A 24,339-nucleotide genomic window follows, 5' to 3' on the forward strand; every position below is an offset into this window, starting at 1 on the left:
GCCAGCCCTGGGTGCTCAACATCTCCCTCATTCCTGAAAAGAGCAGCCCTGAAGCGCCAGCTGCTCGCCAGCATCCACCTTATTTGTTATTTAAATAGCCCTGCAGAGAGAAAACTTTTTTTTTTCCTCCTCCTCTTTCACCGGTGCAAACAAGTACTAATTGCCGAGATTTGCAACACACGCAGAGCCACCATGTCGCTATGATTGCAAAGCCGGGTAACGTCAGCATCCCAGAGACCCTCCTCCAACTGGGATGAGGGAGAAGAGGCTCAACAGTGCCGAGCTGCAGGTGCCAGAGGAGGCAGCCGGAGCCACAACCCAGGTAAGGGACACTTCATCCCTCAATTCCCAATCCTGGCTTTCCTCCTGACTTTATGGCTGTGTGACAAACAAAATGCAAGTGAAGTGAGGCGCTTCTCTGTGCACAGCCTGGGGACCAGTCACCAATTCTCTGATACTCACGATTAGTTTGGGGTTTTGATGTTTGTGATTTGTTCACTTTCCTGCAGAGGAATTCTTGGAAGTATGGGTCAGGCAATAGCGAAGGATGCAGCCACCGTTAGGAATGTAAAAAAGACGGAGTCATTCTTGCTTTGACTCTAAAGTGGATTTGCTTTCAGGGTACTTCCCTCTCCCCTCTTTCCTGAATAATCCTGAACTTTTGAGATTTGCAGGTTGGTCTGTCTGTCTGTGCCAAGTTTTGTGTGCCGCCACAGTTGTTTGCCATAGGGATAACCTTCGTATTGAATAAGATCATAACCTACCCTTGCTTTAAGAGTTTAATTGTGGGTTTAGCCTCTTTAAAACTTAGTTTTGGAAATACTCCTTGAACTCTACTTTTCCCCTCCTCCTTCTTTTGCTAGGGGTCCCTGGGAGTGGGGAGTAACCATGTCAGAAACTTGTTTGCAAAATCTCAGTCAGTGACAAGAGTTCGAACTCCGACACAAAGAAAGGCACCAATTAACCACTGCGACGCTGCAATGCTGCTGTACAGGCGTGGAAAAGCAAGCGCTGTGCAAGTGAAACAGCAGCCATTCCCCAAGCCCTCTGAGGGCTGTGAATAGCCAACCAGGCACAAAGCTTCCTCTCTGCCCTCTCTGTTCCTGCCAGCCCCAAGAAAGACTTTTGCTGCAGACAGCTGAACCAGAACCACTTGAATTCCTCAGCAAAGAAAAGTCAAACCTCACCAGGATGCTCCCAGAGAGAAGAGTTTCTTGACTTACAGGGAGTTATAATTTTCCTTTGCTTTGTTCATGGAGCTTTATGTCTTTCAATCATTTTTTTTCCCCTGATAACTTCAAAATCTAACTTCTTCAATGGTGGGGGACAGGAGATGTAAGTTAGATGGTCCATGCTGCCTCACAACCCACTCTTTGGAAATATCATCTGAATGAGATAGCAGCTGTTTCTCACAGGAAAAAAAAATGGCTCTTCCCCTGGAGTAGCAAAGCTTTCAATGACATCTGAGGGTAGTCTGTGATCAGAAGGCATGGGAAACGGCTCTCTTTGGGATGATGTGAACAGCACCTGCAGCAATGCAGGCAACAGCTGCTACCTGGACAACAGCATGAGGTTCAACTTAACCTTTCAAGAGCAGGCAGCTGATTTCTATGTGGTCCTCCCCGTGATTTACTCTGTGATCTGTGCCGTTGGGCTCACAGGCAACACCGCTGTCATCTACGTGATCCTCAAGGCCCCCAAGATGAAGACTGTGACAAACATGTTCATCCTGAACCTTGCTATAGCTGATGACTTGTTCACACTTGTCTTGCCCATCAATATTGCTGAACACCTTCTCCACTACTGGCCCTTTGGAGAAGTCCTCTGCAAGGTCATCTTGTCCATAGACCACTACAATATCTTCTCCAGCATTTATTTCCTAACAGTGATGAGCATAGACAGGTATCTGGTAGTACTGGCTACAGTCAGGTCCAAGAGGATGCCACACCGTACATACCGAGCAGCCAGGATTGTCAGTTTGTGCATCTGGATCCTTGTCACCATCATAGTTCTCCCTTACATCATCTTTGCTAATGTCTACATAGATGACCTGGAGATCAAGAGCTGTGGTCTCAGTTTCCCCAAGCCTGAAAGGTTTTGGTTCAAAGCCAGCAGGATCTATACCCTCATCCTTGGCTTTGCCATTCCAGTATCCACCATCTGCATCCTCTACACCATGATGCTCTACAAGCTAAGGAACATGCACTTGAACTCTAATGCTAAAGCATTGGACAAAGCCAAGAAGAAAGTCACTATTATGGTCTTCATAGTCCTGGCTGTGTGTCTTTTCTGTTGGACCCCCTTCCACCTGGCCACCATTGTGGCTTTGACCACTGACTTGCCCCAGACCTCCATGGTCATTGGTATATCCTACTTCATCACCAGCCTCAGCTATGCCAATTCCTGCTTGAATCCTTTCTTGTATGCTTTCCTGGATGACAGTTTCCGGAAAAGTTTCCGGAAGATGCTGGAATGCAGAACTTCTTGAACAGTGGGTGAGGGCTCACCAAACCCTTCCCTCCCATGGCTTCAGACTGCAGGGGTTACTAATGAATGCACAATGATCTGTCTTTCATTTACGTGTAATGTATGTGTCTATCATTTTCACGTGGTTTGTCCTGCTTACTTGCAGCTCTTGCATTTTCCCCTCTCTGCACCTCCTAACTTCTCCAAGTTGCATTTCTATATTACTTTTCATTACACAATGAAGCACTAAGGACAGAAAACTTCTCTTTCCGAGGTGTACTTCTGCCACATAGTGGTCCTTTATTGCCATCTGCTGTACAGCACAGACAAGCTGGAGACCAGCTTTCACACTGATGTAATGCTCAGTTCTTAATAGCTACGTTATTTGGGGGACTGTTTCATGGGGCAGAGCTAACAAGCACTTTCAATTAAATATCAATAAAATGGACAGAGTGTGCAAGATGAGTATTTGGAAGAGAAAATGAACCGTTTTCATGTCAATGTATGTGCTTACGTGCGTTACAGCTTTGTTTATTTTAAAGGGATGTCTATTTTTCACCCCTACCCCAAATTCCCTCTTTCCTGAGCTGTTAAATTTAAACCAAAAGCAAGATTTTGTTCTCAAAAATAGTGTTAAACAACACACCATACAAATATTATGGCAACTGTGGGAATTTGTGTTAGAAATTGTTTTTAACTAGTTGTTCCTGTTAAGTGTCAAATATATATTTATTTATGAATGATTAATGAAATAAACCTTATGGGGGGAAAAAAGAGACTGGTCCTTCTTTCACTATAGAAAACTTAGGGTACTTGTCCCATATCTTTGCTATATATATTACATTTTACCTAGTGTAGTACAAAATATTGTAGACTTGTAATAAAATTAAGGTGTTTTGTAAGCCACAAGGAAAACCCTAGCAAGCATTGCAGATATAGTTCCTTCTTCAACAGGTAGATGGTAGAAGTACTTCAACAGAACCAGGACTTGAGAGGAAGACTGGAGATCAGAAATATCATATTAAAACCTTCAAGAACTACCAAAAACACACTGATACCCTATCATCCTTCTCCCAGTGAGGGAACCCCTTGCTCACTGGCAGTGGGATGAGCACACCACATTTTCTGGCTTTCACAGTGTTGGAGAAGTCTCACCCCCTCCACCCACCTGTGGAGATGAGCAGGCCTCATTGCTACGTTCAGTCCTTGGTAGCCATCTCCCACAGCCAGGACAGTGCATGTGCCACAGCTCCCTTATTTTGGCTCTGTATTAGCCACCAAAACACCTTATTAAACTTGAGTGGACTTTTTTGGCCAAAGCAATTCCAGAGACGACCTCCCCTCATCACCTCTGCAAAAAACAAGAGGTCCTAGAGGGTGATGTCCAACTAAACACAGCATAAAGTGTCTTGTAGGACTGTGGTAAGGAGGAGGCCTGTGAAAAGCTTGTTTTCACACCTACTAATCCCAGAGAGTATAGATATTACTGGTTTAAGGGAGGCTGTCTCTGTTAATATTTCCCTCTCCAGCTTTCCCCAGATCCACAAACACCAAGCTGGGCTCTTACCTCTCCAAACTCCCCCAGGAAAGTACATCACACTTAAAAAAAGATGGGCTAGAGACCAGCCATGTCACACATACCAGAGTCCATTTGGGAAACAAGCTGCCTACAGCAGCCATCCAGGTTTTACCCAGAAAATGGGGCTGGAGTCAAAGCAGCAACAGGAGTCCAAGGTCCATCCAGGACTCAAAGTTAGAAACAGGCATCCCCAAAAAAGCAGGAAGAGAGGCTGTAGGGCTCAGCTTAAATGGGCACCTGGAACAATGGGCGAGGGTGTGGGTGGAGGCCCCAGGTGAAGCCACTCAGGGCAACTCAGTCCTATCAGTGCTCTCCAGGCTCTGACATCAAAATTAACAACCTTCAATGCATCATGACGGCAGTTTTGTTTTTCCCTTTTAGAAAACTGAGAGATATTTGTGAATATGAGGTCATTTGTGTTGCCTTCTCCATATTAAAGGTGTTAATTTTGGAAGAACAATGAAAGAGAACAGGTTCTTTCAGGTGAAACTTCTCCAGGAACTTTTTTTTAATATATATACCAACTGTAGCATTAACTTGCTGTAAAAATCAAGAGCTGAATCCCATGTCTCAGCCATGCTGGGGCATCATGGGCACCCACTGCTTTAGCACGGTTGCCACCTGCTGGCAATGGGTCCTCGGGTGGAAAAAAACCTGAGTGCAGAAAACTGACTCAGATGATGCCACCTCTCACACAAATTGTCTAGTTAGCTGCAATGCCACTGCTCATTGGCGTTAGGGCTGTAGGAAAGGCAACACACTTCATTAGGTGGAAAACCTAATATATTACATTAGGTGGAAAGGGCCATTTGAGTGTGAGTCACTGCCTTTCAGACTCGAGAGTGTCATTGCTGGAGCTTTTCCCCTTTGAAGTAAATGTAAGGATTGTCACAGAATCAAGCAGGGTCACCTAGAGCAGATTGCCCAGGGCCATGTCCATTTGGGTTTGAATGTCTCCAAGGATGGAGATGCCACAGCTTCTTTGGACAACCTGTTGCAGTACTTCACCCCTCTCACAGCAAAGGTTTTTTCCTATGTTTAAATGGAATTTCCCATATTCCAGTTTGTGTCTCCTGTCCTGCCACTGGACACCACTGAGAAGAGCCTGGCTCCCTCTTCTCCGCCCACCAGGCATTTACAGACATTGCTCAGATCCTCCTGAACCCTTTCACCAGAACAGCCTCATCTCTCAGTATCCCCTCCTATGACAGCATCCTGCCTGCTTTTGTGCTGTTCTCTATGTAAAATGCTCAACATGGGAGCATTGGCTCCTCTTTTCTCTCATGAGATGCAAGGCTACAAGAGGCTTGCTGTGGCCAAAGGTCTCCGGTGCTTAGGAAGGACTCTGGCTCTCATCAGTGCACTGACCTGGCCAATGTTCCAGCTGATGGAGCATCCAGCGGGGCTGTGTCTTTCAGCCAAGCAGCACTAAGCGGCACTCTCTGCTTTCATCTCAGCTTCACTGCATCTCCCACAGAGCTGCTCAGGCACGCAGGCTGGTACCGTGCTTCAAGGCTGCAAACCGGTGCTGTCCATGCCTGGGCAGCCCCTTCTGAGCACAGCATCCGAGGCAAGGCTGCTGAGGCTGTTTCTGAGAGAGCAGAAAGCACCTTCCAGAAGATGCTTGTTCACTCGTTGTACAAGTTTACCCCAGGGAAAACCTGCTCGCCCACTCAATCATTTGAATTTTTTCAGGTTGCTGGGGCTGCCTTGCTGCGGGAATCGCACCAGCCCACACCAGTCACACACTGGAGACTGGAAGTGAAGAAATAAATCCCCTTAACAATTCACCTCATAAATCACTCATCTAAACCAAGGATCCCTTCCAGGGTCTGCAGGGTGTCAAGGGGCTGAATCAGACACCCGCACAGCTCCTCCCATCCTAAACCCCAGCCGCAGCCAGTGCATCAAGCAAGGAAGCCAGCTCAGACCCAAACCTGGGGAAATATCCTTCTGTTACAGTCCAGGATGTCTTAATGAATGTAAAGGTGCCAGATAACCTTGCAGCTTCCTGGTTACGGCAGGAGCTGAAGGTTCTCCCCTTGCTCCTGCCCACTGCAGCAGCACAGATGAAGGCAGCAGCTCCTGCCCACATCCCCTTTGGGAGCAACATCTCCATCCCCCGCTGCACCCATGGGGACAGGCAGCCCTGGAGGACTCTGCTCCAGCATCCCTGGAAGAGGAAGAAGAAGCTGTTTTCCACCCCAGAAACAGGCGTTGGAGCCCATACAGGGCTCATATTCCCACTGCAGTCTTTAAATGCAGTCATCGCACATATGAGGCGGGGATCGGAAATTACTATTGCTTTTTAAGTCTTTGTGCTGCAGCAAGTAATAATGGCAGTTTCGATCAATTGTCCTCATCCAAGCTGTGCTGCAGTTTGTTCCTCCGTGAAGCCCTAATCCTCTGGTACTTACGCAGTCTCGCACTGTCTCCTACTGCTGGTCACGATTTTGGGTGAGAAAAGAAATAATACACCACTGAGAGATGAAGGCCCAGCTCTCAGAAGCATCTTTAGATCGGAAAAAAGAAATGAAAAGGGAGATTAAAAATGGATGAGCAAAAACTTGAAATGTAGAAGATATGAAGCAGAAGCGTCTCTAGAGGATACTGTAAAAAGCAATTCAAAAGAGAGAATTTGTCCCTTTTCTGTACAGCCTGACCTATCCATAGCACTCACCTCACCACCTACAGATGCTGGGAGCCTCTGGGTGTCATCTCAATCAGGAATGATCACAGGCGCTGCTGTGCCACTGATGCTCCCACTTTTCTTCTCATTCTGGAAGAAATGAGCCCGGTTTGGTGCCTTCAGAAGGTCTCAGTACCTCAAGGGTTGACATTTCCACCTGCTGCTGAAGAGAAGGGGACTCCTCATGCTGGGGAGAATCAAAAGAACCCTCTGTGGGCCATGAGGACACAGCACTGGCAGCTCCCTATCCAAAGGCCAGGGCAGACTGTGTTGGGTCTTACACCATGGACATCACCACTGCAGCCAAGGCTGTGACCAGAGCTGGTTTTGGGGTGATAAACTCTTGATTCAGGGCAGCTCTGAGGCATCCAGAGGAGCTCCATACTTGCTGTCATCATGGGGTGACAGGACACCAGGCACCACCCAAAAATAAAAAGCTTTCCAAAGAAACCCCCCTTGAAAAGCTACAAGTCACATTGCCACATTTCTCTCCCCTCACCTCCCTTTTGCTGGAAGGAAGGAAGGAAGGAAGGAAGGAAGGAAGGAAGGAAGGAAGGAAGAGGAGTTAATTTAAAGGCTAACGCCAAGAATAGTGGCAGTAATATTGCCAAGAGTTTCTCATTGACATTTGTTTTTGGTAAGTGAGAATGCAGAAGGAAAGATCAAAGCTGTCTGAATAGCTTTTAATTATGAGCCTCAATTGCTCTGTTTTCTCTCAGAAAAGTGCTACAATTACCTAACAAAGCTGTTTGAGTGGAATTAGACACTAGCCTGAAGCTTCAAGGGCTGTTTAGTGGCTATTTTCCCTTTAAAAAAAAATATTTGATGTTTAGATAAAAAACAAGCACTCCCGTAAGTGCCTACAGCCAAGTATGGATGAGCAGCATCTGGAGACGAGCAGTCCCGGCTGCACTGAAGGCTGGTGGTGGCTCTGCTGAAGTGCCTCATCGTAGTGTCCCCTTGCTGGGCAGCAGTGGGGTCCCTGGATGGTGTCACCAGCATCCCGCATAGGAAGGAGGAATTCCCAAGGAGGGGGAAAAAAAAACTATGGTTTGGCAGTAAGACCTTCAACAGCAAGCGACTGTCCCCATTTTCAGTTTTCCTGAGAAGTAATTTCTTTCTCTGTCTTCCCCCAGGACTTCTGTGCATCTCCATCATCTCCACAGCTTCCCCTGCACAGCTCATCCATGAAGACCAAGACACCTCGGGAGGTTTCTAAGGTCCAGTCCATCCACTGTACAAAACTCAATAAGGCAGCTGAACAAGGAAAGCGGAGAAATAAGGATTTAGTTTCATAAACTTAACCCTCAAATGAGATCAGAGGCTGGTAATTAATAAAGTCAGATTTCAACGCAATGTAAAACCTCCCCTGAGACTCAGCCTGCTGCTGCCTGGTATCGATGGAAATGCTGCAGATGTAATTACATTTCTCTTAGCTGTGCGATGGAGACAGCGGGCTCCTCTGTGCTGTTGGTCAGTCTCGACTGAGCTCCTTCTTCCCAAGCTGACCAGGAGCCAGGGGGACTAGGCTGGTAGCCACCATCTGGTGGTGGTCAGGGCAGGTCAGAGCTGGGCAGCTCATGTAGAGCAACCTGGCAGAGAGCCTTAAGGCAGAAGAGCTCATCAGAAGACATGAGGCAGTTTTCCAGCCCAGCACATTCAAGCCAAACCCCAGTGCAGATGCCAAAGCAAACTGGAGGGGAGAGCAGACCTGGTTGGATTTCCATACCCACCTCTGAGCTGCCACAGGAATGCAGGGAGTGAGGATAAACACCAGTGCCAGAGTTTGGGCTCATTTTCTGCTCTTCTACGCTCAATCCCTGGAGGCGAGTGATTATCTCCAGGAATTTTCTCTGTGGTTAAGCAAAGCAAGAGCAGCGCAAGGCTGAGATGAGGGAAAGTCCAAAATATGTGAACAAATGACCTGTGCATGCAGAGAAGTTGCTATTAATGCCTAACGTTGAACAGGCATTAAATAGCCAAATCACAACATGGGATTCGTTTCACACAGAGGAATTCAAGCTGAAAAGCCATTAATCATGATTTCACATTGACTCCATAGCTTGTGTTTTTATTCCCCACCACTGAATGAATCAGCATGACATGAGCCTTTCGGAGCACTCTCTGCACATGGCAAACTGCAAACACACAAATCAATGTTTATGGAATGGATGGAGCTGTTTCAAACTTGGCCTGGACGCCTCTCTGTGGCCAGGAGGAAGGTGATCTGATGCAACCGAGAACCAGACTGTGGGAAGATGTTAATTCTGACAGTGGTTCCCTTGGAAAATATCAGGTTTCCTGCTTGGTTTCTGCAGATTCATCCGTCATCCTTCACTATGCTGAAAATCTGTTGTTTGGCAGGGCTGGTGCTGCTCAGCTCTTGGCTCCAGCCCATCCTGCCTGGATGCTGGGGAAGACGTGGTGGATGCTCTCCCTGACCACTACAGGCAGGCGGGAGGACTCATCCACACAGGAACTTCATCCCCTTGCAGCAATACCGTGCACTGCAGGAAAAATAACTTTAGCTGCAAGAGTGGGCTGGTCTGCATAGGTTACAAGAGCTCCTAGTGATAGCTGTGTGCTCTGCAGGTAGGATCTTCCACCCAGGACCTACATACTGTGAAAGGCACAAGGATTTGAGAGCAGAGCAAGAGTGAGAGGCAAGGACATGTATAACAAATGTGCAGATCCACAGATGTTCAAACCTGCTCATTACTCAGGAACAACCCAAATGATGCCAGTGTAGAGCAATGGAGTTTGTTCCCAGCAGCTTAACCATGGGAGGACCAAATTCCCAGGAATCCGAACATGAGCGATGTTCTCCAGAGGGAGTGAAGGTGACCCCACCTAGTTTTGGATATATTATGTGCACTTTCTACTCCAGGGAGCATTTAGCGAGATTTTTGGGTTCCTGAAGAAGAACCTGTGTGTGTAGAGGGCAAGGCAGCAGGTGGGGGCAAGGCTGCCTGCGTCCCCCAGCACCGCAGAGAGCATCACTCCCTCACTGCAGACAGCTGGGATTTCACTGCATTAAGGCAGTGAGAGAGCAAAGTCAGTTTACATGGCTGATTAGCATCATCGTTGCCAAGATACATAACCATGTTGCTCTATTTATCGATTATTTCATTGTGTCTTGCTATTTATCCAGGCTTTAGGGTACTGAAAAAAGAAACAAAGGGAGTTTGTGAGCCGTGGGGCTCTTTGACCTAAAGTGCACCCACTCCAATAGCAGCTGCACTGTTTGGAAAAATTCCTTCCTTCAAAAGGAGTTATGGCATTAAACTTCTGTTATCACAGTGGCATGTAGCCCAAATCTAAATGGGCAGGTGCATGTAGCCAGTGTGGCCACTCAAAATAGACGTGCATCCACCTTCATCTGTGGCAAAGAGGGGCTACAGATCCTGCAACATGATATCCCAAAAAAACCCAAACCCATGCCAACCTCCCATTGGCACCACATAGCATATGCTCTGCTTTCTTATAGCCCACCATGACCCTTGGGTGAAGGTCAGGGCTGTGAGTTAGCAGCTGATTCTGCAAAGTCACGGCAACCAAGCTCTGCCTCCACAGAGATTCACATGGAAACACAGTGTGAAGCCATGAATGCACAATCAGGGCTACAGCTCAGGCTCTGTCTGAAGGAGGTTCTCCTTGAAGAAGGAAGGAGAAATTTGTTTATGCATAAACAGCCACCAAAATAGCTGAAGGGAAGCACAAGGAAGTGAGAGGAAAAGCAAACTGGAGTTTTCCTGGCAGAGCCTGCTTTCTTGCCAGTCTAAGAGTCTCACTTCTGAGCAGGTAACAAAGGCTGCACCAGCATCAGTGGCTTCTGGAGATCCTTTTTGTCTAAACAAAGAGGCTGTAACTGTGGAGAGCACCCACCTTCCCTATAAAGCATCGCAGGATGGCAGGCATCCCTCTTCAGGCACACATTGTCCTACCCAGCAATGACACCTCAAAGTACCCAGAGAGACATCAGAGCCCAGTTACAGCTCTTTAAGGAGTCAACGAATCTAACAAATTAAAAACAAAATTACAAAAAATATATTTACAGTACAGCTCCTCACAAAAACACCTTGTAAAACTAGACATGGAGACTGCTCAGCAAGAGTTTTCATTAGGGCAAGTCCTGAGCTGCAAAGCAATGGGCACCATGGGCAGCAGATGCAGCTTTGGTCTTTCTGCAATTGGGGTTTCTTGCACCTACTGAAATAGTCTTCAGCTCTGGGGGCCAGGTTCAGTGGGGGCCAGCGGAATTTGGGAATTCTGCAAATTCTGCACCTTATTTCTACTTTCGTGTTGGGGGCAAAGTTGTCGGCTGAACAGCCTGGGCACTGGGAGAGGAGGGGAGATGCGGCACCAGCAGAGCAAAGCATCCTTCCAAAATCAGAGCTTTGCCTGCGTGTGCCAGCACCATGAGCAAAGGAGCTCCTCAGGGGAGAGCTCAGTCTTCAGCTCATCCATTCCTCAGCCTTCCCAGCAGTTGACTCCAGCCAGCAGCAGGGAGAACACTTAGTACATTAATAAATCCCATAATACTGAATAAAACACTTTGGTTTATGGCTTTCCTATAAGAACTCACCCCCAGGTACTTATAATTAACTGAACCAGAAAAGAAATAAAGATTTCAAATATTTTTTCATAAATTTTCTTTCTTAAAAAGAAATCACCACTGCTAATAAAAAAAACCCAAAACCATCTCCTAGTATTTACCTGGCTGGGTAGGAATATTGAACTCTGTGAAGAGAGAAGGCACTTTCCTTATTGCACATCTCACCAGCTAATCCATCTTTCCTGGTTACAGAACATTGCTTTGCCTTTATTTTCAGACCAGTTCTGTAATTCTTTGTTCTCCAACATCACACCTAACCCAGTAACGAGGTGTGTGGGGAGTAATTGGGAAGAGCTCGTTCTGGTCCCGCATCTGACTTCACTCTAAACAGCAGACAGCTGCCTGCTGAGAGACCCAGAGCAGCCATGGAGGCAGGCGGGGTGCAGGCAGCTCATGCTCATCTCCAACCATCAATTTTCCAGCATTTTCCCATCTCCAGGTTGCCTGTGAAGTTGTCTGCATAACAAAAGTTCCCACTGACCTCAACAAAAAGGGAGAGGATGCTTCGGTGTTGTTGCATGTGCTCTGCAGTGGTTTTGGCTGGAAAAATAAACTCCCCCACCCCGCCCAAGATGCACACAGTTCAGTCTTTCAGACTCCACATCACTCAAAGTACAGGGGTTTTTATTTTCCTTTATTAAAGCACACAAGTAGCCACCTAGGAAATGGCCATTTACACTGTGGTAATTGTAAAATCATACCAACACAACCATTTCAGAAGAGAATTCAAGAGCCTGCGCTTCAGCCCATCGCAAGCCTTTAATTCCGTAGGCACAGTACAATAAAGCTTTTGCTTTCAGGTTTTTGTTGCTCCTCTTACAACAAATTCCACTGAGCGGTGAACAGAATGCCGAAACACATTCACTGCAAGGCCCACAGAATTACCCAAAAGCTTAGTAAACACACATTTATTGAGTACTCGGTTATGTAAGATCTTTGCAGCATAGTCATTATAACAAAAATCCTTATTTAAAAAAAAAATGCCAAACACCGGTATATTTTATCAGAAGACATAAATCTATTTAAAAACCCCAGAACTCCAAAGGGAGAGTGGCTCTTCTTTAGCCAGCCACTAATGAACACTGCTCTCCTGCTCCCTAATGGCACTGCAAGAAAAGCCCAGCCATCGCTTCCCAGTTTGGCGTACCCAGCACGCCGTTATCGTACCCACAAATGCACCATCCCACTAAATCCTCTTTTTCCAAGGGCACAGATGCAGCCTGCCAGCAGCACGGTTCTCAGGGAGTTCTTCTTAGCATGCTTGGGGGTTGCATGAGTTTTCCTGGTGAGTGCTTGGGGATAAACATCCATCGCAAAGTGCTTAAAGTGCCCAGATTTCCTCCTCCCCCTGCATTATTCAGAGGATGCGCTAATTGCAAAGTTTGCTCTGCTTTCTCTCCAGATTCCCAATCAAATGCTAATCAGTATGAAAATCCTCCCAGCTCGAGCAGTTTACAAGGGATCTGGGTCCTATACGTGGGACGCTGGAATTGCATCTAATTTTTAAGCCCAACCATAAGGGAAACACTCTACATAGAAATATAACATTTGATTCTTTTATACAGCATATATAAAGAACAGGACAGCATTAAAATATCGCCAAATCAATACATTAAAAATACAGAATCTCATAGACCAGAGCACAAGAAATATATTCACATGAAATCTGTACAGTCCGGACAACACTGCCGGTTCTCGTGTCGGAGCTGACCTCCCCAGCTACAAATGGAGGTGGTCACTTTGCTTCCCCATCAGCACCGCTGGCCCCCACTGTCCAGATTTCCCCAGGGTTTTGTGCTACAGGGAGAATACCAGTTTGCTGACCCTGCCAGCACAGAGGGCACTGGGCGGTTAAACTCCTGGGGAATGCTTTATTATCAAATGAAATGACAGCGCATTTCATTTTACACAACGCTCTGGCCTACTGGGAGAGGAGGGAAAAAAAATCAATCTCTGCTGGTACCTCAGCAGCCTTTCCCAAGTGCTCTGAGCACCATGGATTTTATTTCATTTAAAAAAATAAATAAATAAACCACTTTTTGTATGGTTTGTGCACCACTTATCTCATGAGGAGCAGGTGGGACGGGTTTATGCTGCCCCTCCTACCAGAAATGTCCGTGTCTCCTGGAGGAGCTGCCCCTTCTGCCTTCTCCAAAACAACTTTCCCCTACACATAATACATGTATATATAGGCCACTTCATTCCTTCCTCCACTCACGGAGGAAGATCCCCAAGGCATGCTTGGCAAGATGAAATCCTATAATAGAGCTGTACCTCTAGCACTGTAGAGGTGTATATACAGACACAGTCTGTCTGTTATTACAACGGAAATACAGGCTTTAAAAAAAAAAAAAGCAATAGCAGCATGTAAACAAGGATTTGTGTTCATTTCATCCGTCTTTTCTTCCTCTTCTTCTGAGCTACATTCATCAGTTTTGGCAGTCCCTTCTCACCACCATGCTCCCCTCTCTGGGGTTTTTACTGCAGACCCCATCTGCAGGAGCTGGCATTGTCCACCCAGCCGCAGGGAAGTTTGGATTTCCCTTTCCACCAGCTCCCTCCCCGCATCCTTCCATTCATGATGACTCATCCTGGAAATGATCTTGGATTTTTTTTTTGTCTGACGGCTGCTGCCCACTTCAGCTTCTGCAAAGTCTCATTTCAGAGCGATGCCGCAGGAATAAAACCTGCACACGAGTGCCTGGTGAGCCACATGAGCTGTTAATGTCTTCAACAGCTCAAGGAGGAAAAAAGAAATAGAATAGTATGCATTTTGTCTGACTCCCAGCAGCAAAAGTCCCGGGAGCAATGCCTGTTTTAAACCCTTAATTCCTGAATTCTAAATAATGCTGCGAACCACCAGAGTTTCTCAGGAATCACAGGGCTGATTTCAAACACGCTCCTTAGCAAGGGGTGCACTGGCATTAAAAATGCATCAAATGGGCTCATTTTCTCTGCATGCTCTTGCAGGATCCAGTTTTCCCAACCCCCAAAAATTGTTTCCTCAGTTTCTCACCTCTCAGTTTTGAGGCCCTGCTAAAGAGCCGTGATCTGAGTTAGCTCTGACGTGGGGGTGGTTGGACTCTGCTGGGCAACAGCCACCATAGGGATTTCCATGCCTAGTCAGGCCGGATTGTTAGTCCCCTCCGAGTTCTTGCAGGCATAGGCCACATCCTTGGCGATGCTGCACATCCTGTTGGACATCTGGAGCTCGGTCCTGAAGGCAGTGGGGAAGCAGAACTTCTTGAAGCATGCCTTGAAGTTCTCATCTAGGAAGGCGTAGAGCACGGGGTTCAGGCTGCTGTTGGCATACCCCAGCGCGGTGCAGAAGCAGGAGATGGCCAGCTCGAGCTCGCTTTCTGCCTTGGCACCCAGGCACTGGACCAGCACGAAAATCTGGATGGGAGTCCAGCAAATGATGAAGACTGCCACCACCACCAGGACCATTCGGGTGATGCGCCTCAGGTTGCGGTCCTTCTCCTTGGAGCCTGAGAGGACACGGACGTTCTTGAGTCGTCTGATCATCAGACTGTAGCAAATGGTGATGATCAACACGGGGATCATAAAGGAGAAGAGAAAGACACAGATGCCAAACACTGGATCCCAGTAATCCACGGGTGAAGGGAGTTTAATTAGACAATCAATTTCTGCAAGTGCAAAAACAAAAAGGAAAGGAAGATCAGCAAACTCGTATCAAGAAAAGCATCTACACATTCAGTTCAGTTTAGGCATGCAGTAGCAGTGATGCATGGACAGACAGGAAAGAGTTGAGATGGCTTAACAGCCAAGAGCTCACCACACTGATGAAACTGGTACCCCTCTCCAATGGCTCCCCAAACCCATGGGCTCTCCTGGCCACCAACATATCCCACCGACTGGATGTATCTTTACTGACCGTTGTTCTCATTCTCTGCAGATCCCATCACCATTGCTGGGATGCCAAAGACAGAAGCCAGAGCCCAGATGCAGACGTTCACCACTTTGGCCTTGTGGGGTGTGCGGATGTCCAGTGCTTTGATAGGATGGCAGATCGCAATGTAGCGGTCCACGCTCATCATCGTCAGGGTGAAGGTGCTCGTGAACATGTTGTAGTAGTCTATAGAGATGGCAATCTTGCAAAGGACATTGCCAAAGGGCCAAAAGCCCAGGAATGTGTCTGTACCTTGGAAGGGTAAGGTCATCAGACACAGGGTATCAGCCAGAGCGAGGTTAAAGATGTAAATGTTAGTTGCTGTCTTCATCTTGGTGAATCTGAAATGTAGGAATGAGCAATGGTTAGCGCTCCACCGGACCACAATGGGCAACAGACCAAAACCTGCTGAAGAGGGCACATTAGGAAGGAGATGCTGTGCTTTTCTTACATAAGAAGAGATTGAACACCACCCTTTCCTTTCTACCTCTCATGTGCTTATCAACACGCAGCTCAACCAGCTCCTAAAACAATACAAATGGTGCCTTCACAATCAATTTCGCAGGCAGGAGAAGCTCATTCCCTTGGACTGCAAGCAAGGACCATAAAAGCCTGAGGCTGTCAACTGAGCCCATGCTTTTTGAAAAATTACTTCAGTAAGGCTAAACTAGGATTTCATCACATATGGCTTCATTATTATCAATATTGTTGAGAGCTTTACCCAGTAAGCTGATTTGAAAGGCATCATATGGTCCAGGGGTAAGTTGATTAGCCATTTTGTATGGGCTCATAGCCAAAGAGCTATCAAATCAGAACAAGCAGGATGGCCAACCCTGGCCAGTGGCAGCTAAAAACTAGTGAGGAATGTGGTTTGTATAAAAAACCAAAATATCACAGGGGATCTTTCTAAAGAAAGGGGTAGTTTGAGGATAAAGTCATGAGTCAGCTTTACTTCAAAGGGGTTTGTCATTTCTGTATTACTTTTATCACATTAACTGACTGCCCCAAAAGATTCACCTTGCTCTAATGGTAATCGTCTCCTTTTTACACATGGGAAATGATGCAAAGAAAGATGTGATCACCTACCCAAGGATACATGCAGAGTCTGCAGAAATGGAAACTTAGCAGTGACTCTGTGACTGAATCTAACATTGCAACTCCAGGATGTTCCTCTCAAGGGCAAAATAAGAGCTCAAATAGGTATAATTTTAAAACTACAGCTCATCCATCATTTAGTACACTAACAGCCTTTGCAGAAATGTTGTCAGACATGGCAGACAATGATGTCTGTTATTAACAGAGGGCAAGTTCATTTGATGGTAACACTTAAACCATAAACTACTGCACTATTTCCAGTTTGACATGTCTTGGAATATTATGGGGCCCAATTTGACATTAAAAGCTCTTTTTTGTCAAATTGATTCAGAACAGCAAACCCACAACTGCACTCCTCAGCGCTGCATCCTCCCCTGATGATCTGATCTCTTGATAGATTATTTGAATGATTGGAGGAACATCATCACTGCCACACTCTGAACTCTGTTGAGACACATGGTGACACAGCCAGGGAAGTCATAATCCGGAATATAAAGTCTATTTTCTTTATCCCTCTTAGAGCTCTGAGCTGTGCACTTATTAGAAGTCAGATGTTTGAAAAAGGCTTCAGAAAGCAAGAACAGGAGATCCTACATTTGGAACAGGTGAACATTGATGGAAGCAACACTGATGTCCCCATGTAAGCCTGATTTAGGCTCCTCCTGGACCAGAAATCACAGCAGCTGAGTGAGACAGGGGATTCTTAGAAAGTCAGCCTAGATCAGATAAACTTGCATAACCAAAAGCAGTAGCTTTAAAGCTTTGAGACTTTCTAAGCAGAATTTCACTGCAATGCTGTGAACTCCAGAGCAACAGCATCTCAGTGTGGGTGAGTTTTGCTTTTTTGTTTGAATTCTTGCAGTTGGCATAAATGAGGCAATGCACACAGGGAGCAGGAAATGGGTCTGTGAATGGATTCAGACACTTTTCCCTGTAGGACAGAAGGGGGGAGAATTAAAATTAAGATATGAAATCACTGTTCTTTATCAGCCCACACAAAAATAAGTATTGGGAGCTCAGGCTTCAGGAAACTATTCAGTCGCTTCAGACTGTGTTAGCAGAGGTCTCCTGGGAGCTGCGGTCATCCTTTGTATCCCACAGACCTGGCCGCGCTCACCCAAGCTTCCCAAAGGTCAAACTTGTTCCAGACCATCCTTGGACTTGGATGCAATTAATCACTATGCTTCCCACCCTGGCTGCTTTAGTGATGTTTTATCTTGAGGTAATAACAACTGCAGTTTTGAACAGCAACAGGCAATTTCACTGTGAAACAGCAAAAATTGGAAAGTTGGGTTTTCTTCCTCTCTCGACCAATGGAAGAAACAAGCAGTGATCCATCCACCTACCTCCACCACCCAGCATCGTCCAGGGGGGACAACGCTGCTTCCACACACACTCCTGTCCTCAGCACAGTGAGGAGTTTGGGGCATCTCAGCTAACCCTGGGGTGTGCAGATTGCAAACCTTCAGCTCCCCCCACCCCAGGGGACTTTGCTGGTCCCTCTCCTCCAAGGCATTTCTCAGCAAGAATTCAGAGTCCAGGTGCAATTGCTGAGCCTGGCTCTCAAAATCCACTCTCCCCCAATGCACAGGTCCCTCTCTGCTGTCCCTTTCCTCACCCCTTTCAAGGCGACAGCAGAGCCATCATCCTTTGCTCTCTCCAATGAGGGGACATGCTGGGATGGCTGTGCCAACCCTTACCACCTTCAAGTGGATTTTAAGGCAGATTTTGTGCTCATGAAAGGTGGAGAAATTAATTTACACCTAATTAATTACTTGAGCTCCACTTTCTCTGTACGCCGCAAGCCAACAGCCATTATTCCAACCAACCAATGTTCCCAAACATTTCCAGAATGTTCAGTACAAACAAAAAATCAATTAAATGCTTCTCTGTGGATTAACCTCTTTTTCTTTTCCTCCGGAAACTGAGAGTGTTCTCTTTCTTAATCTGCACAAAACAAGACAAATTAAACTCTCAGGCTTTAGTAGGTACCCAAGGTTCCCCCCATGACACGGCTCCAGTGTGGATAAAGCCCACGGAGGACATGAGCTCCCTGCTGAGCTGCTTCCCTGGCACTTGGTCATGGAGGCAATTTCCTAATGCAGCATCTCCCACAGGGCAGTCCTCAGCTCCCCATCCAGCTTCACCTGTGCCCCAAAAGCCATCGTTTTACTCTGCTCTCCTGTCCTCTCCACTGTTGAAACCTAAGAGGGAAACATCTGGATATCAGCTCAGCACACAGCTTCCCCCTCCTTTTGCCTAAGTGGACATTGAGCAGCGTTGAATAAAGCTGTGCTCCAGCAAGAGGAACCCACAGTTTGGGAGATGGGTGGGAAACAGCTCTTCCACAGACAGGGCTTTGAGGTCCTGTTTGTCACAAGGATGGATTCTGTCCCTGGCTGAGCTGCAAACCTGTTATTTTGGCATCGCTTCCTCCTTTCCACCCAGCCATGGAGCAAGCAGCTCCAGATGCCCCAGGGCTAAGCACCAGCTGGCTGCAGCAAACCTACAACCCAAAATGGGGCCACAGACACCAGGGGCAGAGGGACCAGAGCAAAGCCTTCAGCCCTGGGGAACCACAAGCATTATTGCCAGGAGCTCTCTGCCTCTTGATTTCAATATTCACAGCTCCAGCTAATTAGGATGCAGACAGTGCCGTTCACCTTGACCGGCTCCCTCCATCCCCACCCTGCACCTTGGCAGCAGTGACAGCCTTTGCCGCCCTCCCCAGACACACAGGGAAGCAAAACGGAGCAGAAAAGGCTCAGGGAGGATTTTTTCCAAGCTGCTCCCATCCTCTGATGGTGGAAATCAGCACCAGCTCACTGACATCTCTGCTCCTAGCCCCTCGGTTGTATGAAGCCGGTATTTGATCCGGCACACGTCATGATTTGTGTCCTCCCAGCCGTACACCCACACCACGCTCCATGTCCCTGCTGCTCTGATCACCTTTTCAGAGCCCCTCATCCTGAAATTACCCAATTTAAGCCAGTTTATTCTTAATGGTTCAACAGGCCACACAAAAAAAAATAAATTAAAAAGGACATATTTAAATCACTTTGGGCTATAAAGCCAGATGCTACCACAAAAGCAGCCAGCAACATCGACGCATAAACGCCTCTGAATTATCTGGCAGGACAGTGAGGGACTAGCAGGGGTTGAGGAATCTGCTGCTGCAAAAGCCTCCATGACTCACCAGGGCTCACAGGGATGTTCATGCAACCTTGAGCGGGTGCATGGCCACCAGGAACCGTGCATGGCCACCAGGAACCGTGCTTTGGTCTAAGAAGGGCATTCACCAGCATCCGTCTTGCAGCAAGATGCTCTCATTCCTGTTCACACGCTGGATCTGTCTCTGGTGAACTGTTCACATCCTAAATGCTGCTGGGAATTGCCCAGTCCCTAAAAAGCTCTGGGAACCAAGTCCCACATGAAACATTACAGAATCACTGCTGCACATGGACAATTCCTTTCCACTCATCCCATTGAAGCCAGGGGAGATCAAGAGCCCTCCAGCACACTTTGGAGTTGCAGGAGCTGTGTTAGCCGGGGCCACCCATGGCTGCTATGAGCCATGTGGCTGAGCTCAGCTCACCTGGGCTCATGGGGACCTGGAAATTGGGGAGCTGCAGACCTGCCCTTTGCAGCAGGTCCCACTCCTTCTCACCCTGCCAACCTCCCCTGGTTCCAATCACTCTGCACAGCACAGAGCCCTTGGTATGGCTTTCCCTTCTCTACAGATTGCAACTTTTGTGTTGGTATGGTTTTTTTCCCTCCAGGAAAAACTATAAAAGGCTGATCTGGAGAGCTGAGGTCCCAGATGGCCCCACCAGTGTCCATTGGGTCCACACCACATTAAACACTCACTCAATTTCAGCTCTGAGACACACAGCTGGTCGAGGATCTTCCTTTAGAAAGCTCCCTATTAAGAAATCAGCATCTCTGCAATGCCATAATTAACTTAATTTTCCCTGTCTCATCACAGCCAGCTGCCCTCACCCCTATTCTCAAGGACTGATGCAGTTTTCAAGCAGAAGAACAGCTGGAGCAGCCATCCCGGTACAGGCACCTCCCCATCACATCCCTCCTCCTAAAGCTTCACCTGGCAGCAGCAAATGGAAGTATAGGGACCCAACAGCCTTAATCTGCCTAAAATGCTCTGAAACAGTAGGGAGAGATGAGCATCCCTGGAGTTAGGGACAGCAGAGGGCTTCCCGGGCAAGAAGCTGCATGATGTCCCTGGTCCTTTCCCTGGTACACTGGGGGAGGCTTGAGGGGCTCAGCAACGCTTGGGTGAGCATCACCGCCAGCCCCAGGGGTCAGCCACCCCCAGGGGCACTGCAAGAACAATACATTCCCCTTTTCCTTCACTTTTCTTCCCAAAAACAAAGCTTTTGGACATCCAGCCTTGCAGCATTTAACTAACAGTTAAGAGGGATCTCAGCAGCCTGATTTTCCCCCACTCTCCCCCCAACCCCTCACTTCGTTATGCTGTTTGATTCCTTGTTTCACATTCATTAACAAGGAAATATATCCTGAAGAGAGCAAACAGCAGAAGGGGGGAGGAAGGGTAGGCATCATCTCCCCTGGCAAGGAAGCCCACGATGAGCGAGCAGAACAAAGCCGCAGACAAGGCAGCTTCCCACAGCGGGCCCTTTGCTGTCCAGGAAATCGTGCTCCTGACAAGAGCCCTTCTCGGTCTTATCCAATTAGTGCTGCTCAGAGTTAGAAAGGGATTGACAGTCACATGATGACTGTTTCTATAAATTAATCATTCGAAATGTTAAACCACTCCAAATGTAACAGCGATGCAGGCTGGGTTCTACAACAGAGGGGAAAACCTAGAAGAGGCTTTGAAGTTGTATTTTTGTGTGAAATACCAGGAGATTTTAAACTTTTCCCCTCAGTGCTGCAAAAAAAACTCACTCAAGAGGAACAAAATACAACCGTTCCTGATACCTCCAATTTCCTCAAGTGCTGACTTTAGCCTTTGTATTTCCCAACTCTCCCCCAAAACAGGAAACGATTACTGTCTACATCGCTGTACCATTCCTTTTCTGGAAGATAATACACCGGGTTTCTTTATAGGTTGTGTAGCATGTTGAAGTCTGATTATCCTTGGTGAAATGTAAGCATGGAAAGAAAAAAAAGACAGCTTTTCTAGGGTGCACCATACCTACAGATGATAGGTGTGCAGCACAGAGGGTTTGCCAGTCTTTTTTCCATTAATGGAAGAGAAATATCATTAAGAGTTCGAAAACCCCATGTTGACTTACCAGCAACCAACTTTCAACCTACTGAAAAAAGCCGCTATTGAAGCCCAGGAACACCAATGCAGTCTCAGCTCAGTACTGAGCTCCCAGGAGATGGGAGAGAACCAGGGGGGAACCTCAGCTTCTTCCACCCAGGCTCAAGCTCAGTTATAACTTCCCTAGCACACGTTATTCATGGGGGGCCTCCAGGCTCACGTAGAAGGTTTTCTTTGAAAAACAGAAGTGAATCCCCAAACAGGAGTCCCCAAATAACTAAAACTTCTGTTGGCTTTTTTGTATATATAGGGATAAAAGGGAAATGGAAGGAATAGAAAATCACTGGAAGAGACGGGGGGCGACACCTTTCTTCAGTTTTCAATTGCTTAAAAACAGTAAAACCAGGACACACACAAAAAAACAGTTAAATTCCAGGGGAAATTCCATGCTAAATCCCACTTTCTATTGTGGGGTCCCATTTACCCAACTGGAAGGTATCAAAGCCAAAAAGGTCCAGAACAGAACCCACCATTTTAGAAGCATGGCCCTGCATAGCCACAACACACTTCCACCTCGCTCAGGATGCTGGTTTGGGACACTCCTGGTCACACACCAGTCACAGCCCTGGGGTCCTGCTGTTCTCGTCGCAGGAGAACTTTGCAGGCGGGAAGATTTCTCCCAAGGCTTCTCCTTACATACACCAAAGGTCCATGCATGGGCCATGGGCTCCCTCTCCTGCTTGCACACTGGCATCCCCAGGGAGCTGCATCCCTGTGGGACGAGGACTTCTCACTCCCAGCACCTCACTACTCACCACGCTTATACCATGCCTACTCAAATGATTGCTACTACACTGAGCAGAAACATGAGCTCTCCAAATGTAGCACTGCTGCACCACAACCCTCCCCTCTCTGTCTCCAGACTCCCTGGGGCTGATGTGATCCCTTCTCCCTGCCATAAACTCCTCAGCCGCAGCAGCACAGACAGGTAGCCCGATGAAGTCACATCGCTTTGCCCTTGTCACAGAGATTTAGCCACTAAGAGATTCGAGATTTAGAGTTCACCAGCCTCAGATACCAAAGACTTCATTTTGCAGCATATTCCCCAGCCAAGCTGTGTGTATTCAGGGGAAAGATGCTTTGGAGGCTGCAGGGCTTCTGGCAGGAGCAAGGCTTCATCTCATCAGTGTCTGAATACCTGCTAAATATTTTTGTCCTCTGTTGGATGAGAAAACAAATTTATCCTGCCCTTTCTGTGCTGGCAGCATCTACTTGAACCACGATTCTGCTTCGAGACATGTATAAAATGGAAGCTCACTCCTTAACACACAGGGTACAGAGATCAGAAGGAGATCGCTGGCATTTGACACATCACAGCCCTAATGGATGCATAAACTTATTTTGTACTTACGGGGGTAAACAGGGTGTCTGATACCAGGGAATAGGGAGGTTTGAACCACAGCAGAACCAGACAGGGACACTTGTAATGCTAGGAAGATGCAGGGAGGCAGGGCAGTGCTGCTGGAGGGGTGCTTGCTGCGTGCCCCATCCCTCTGCAAAGGTGTGTCCCCCCCCTCCCAACTTCAGCATGAGAAGCCAGAGAAGTTGCCCTCCACTCTACAGCACCCTGTCACATCTTATTTATGGCTATAGATTCCAAAGGGTTGGAAAAACTACATTTGTGACTTTTTTCCCCTGTAAAAGTAAGACTGAGCCTCCCAGCAGGCTCTTGCTTTCTAGGTTCAGTTTTGGAAAGCACAGCATCCAGACGGAGCAGCACCTGCAGCCACAGCTGAGGTGCAGGACACGGCACGGGAGGGAGACGTCCCATTAAAGATCCAGCACACCCTGGCAGCGAGATGCTCCCAGAGCATCTCCCTCCCCAGGGACATACAGCTCCCTCCTTGGCTATTTGCAAAAAAGACCCCTTTTTTTTTTCCAGCAGATCGGATCGCTCTGTTCCATTCTCTGGGTTAAACTTTAGGAGGCACCAGAGGGCAGCTGAAAGCTGATAGGAACCTTCCTCGCAGCCTAGGAAGGGAGAAAAACAAATAAAACCAAATAAACCCAAAACAGTAAAACCATTGCCACATTGTTCCCTCTAAAGCATCGGAATCGCCAGGGAAGTGCCTGCCTGCTTCACCTGCAGCAGGGATCTATGTGGGGGAAAGGTCTGTTCTGCTCAAATCCCTCCCCGGAGCCTTCTGGGGCGCTGCCACCGTGTCCTACCTGACGATCACATACATGACGGAGCAGTTGCCCACCAGCCCCACAATGCACACAATGGAGTAGACGACCACAATGGTGATCTTGATGCTCAGCGGCAGAAAGCTGTCTCCCGTGCCGTTGTTGAACCAGTTACTAGGGAGAAAGCTCAGGTTCAGCATGGAGGAGTCGTTCAGCAGCTTCCTCAGGTCAGGGTCTTCCAAAATATGGGCAGGAGTCCATCCTGAAGCACCAGCCTGCACCAAGGACCTAGGACCAAAGAGACAGTTTTAAGCTTGGCTGATCAAATGGGTAGTGCAGGACCGTAGCAAAGCATGTGCGTGAGAAATGCTGGGGGGGAAAGAAGGATGATTTATTGCTGGGGAGAGCACAGCCCCCCCTCAAACCTCCCCAAGAGCATTTTAATGGGCTGCAACCCTGAGAGCTTGGTGCATCCTGAGCTCATGCCTGTCTCTACACCGGCGGCGCGGGGGCCATGCGGGCTGCACCACGCCATCCCTCCAAAGCCCTG

The 24,339-nt window shown here is 47.5% G+C and overlaps 2 protein-coding genes across 2 annotated transcripts; one reads left to right on the forward strand and one right to left on the reverse strand.

Annotated features, from left to right (window-relative positions):
- Positions 1–1,489: 1,489 nt before the first annotated feature.
- LOC104536857 (neuropeptides B/W receptor type 2-like) lies at positions 1,490–2,488 on the forward strand. Its single transcript, XM_010179586.1, has one exon. It carries the CDS (start codon positions 1,490–1,492, stop codon positions 2,486–2,488), a length of 999 nt encoding a protein of 332 aa, XP_010177888.1.
- Positions 2,489–14,472: 11,984 nt separating this feature from the next.
- Positions 14,473–24,037, reverse strand: OPRL1 (opiate receptor-like 1). The gene is made up of 3 exons (XM_010179585.1): positions 23,832–24,037; positions 15,245–15,600; positions 14,473–14,996 (listed from the first exon to the last, which is right to left on the reverse strand). Exons 1-3 carry the CDS (start codon positions 23,987–23,989, stop codon positions 14,473–14,475), a joined length of 1,038 nt encoding a protein of 345 aa, XP_010177887.1. The 5' UTR covers positions 23,990–24,037.
- Between the last annotated feature and the right edge of the window lie 302 nt (positions 24,038–24,339).

Source organism: Mesitornis unicolor, unplaced genomic scaffold (assembly GCF_000695765.1).
Source record: "Mesitornis unicolor isolate BGI_N332 unplaced genomic scaffold, ASM69576v1 scaffold19212, whole genome shotgun sequence".
In the NCBI taxonomy this organism is placed as follows: Eukaryota; Metazoa; Chordata; class Aves; order Mesitornithiformes; family Mesitornithidae; genus Mesitornis; species Mesitornis unicolor.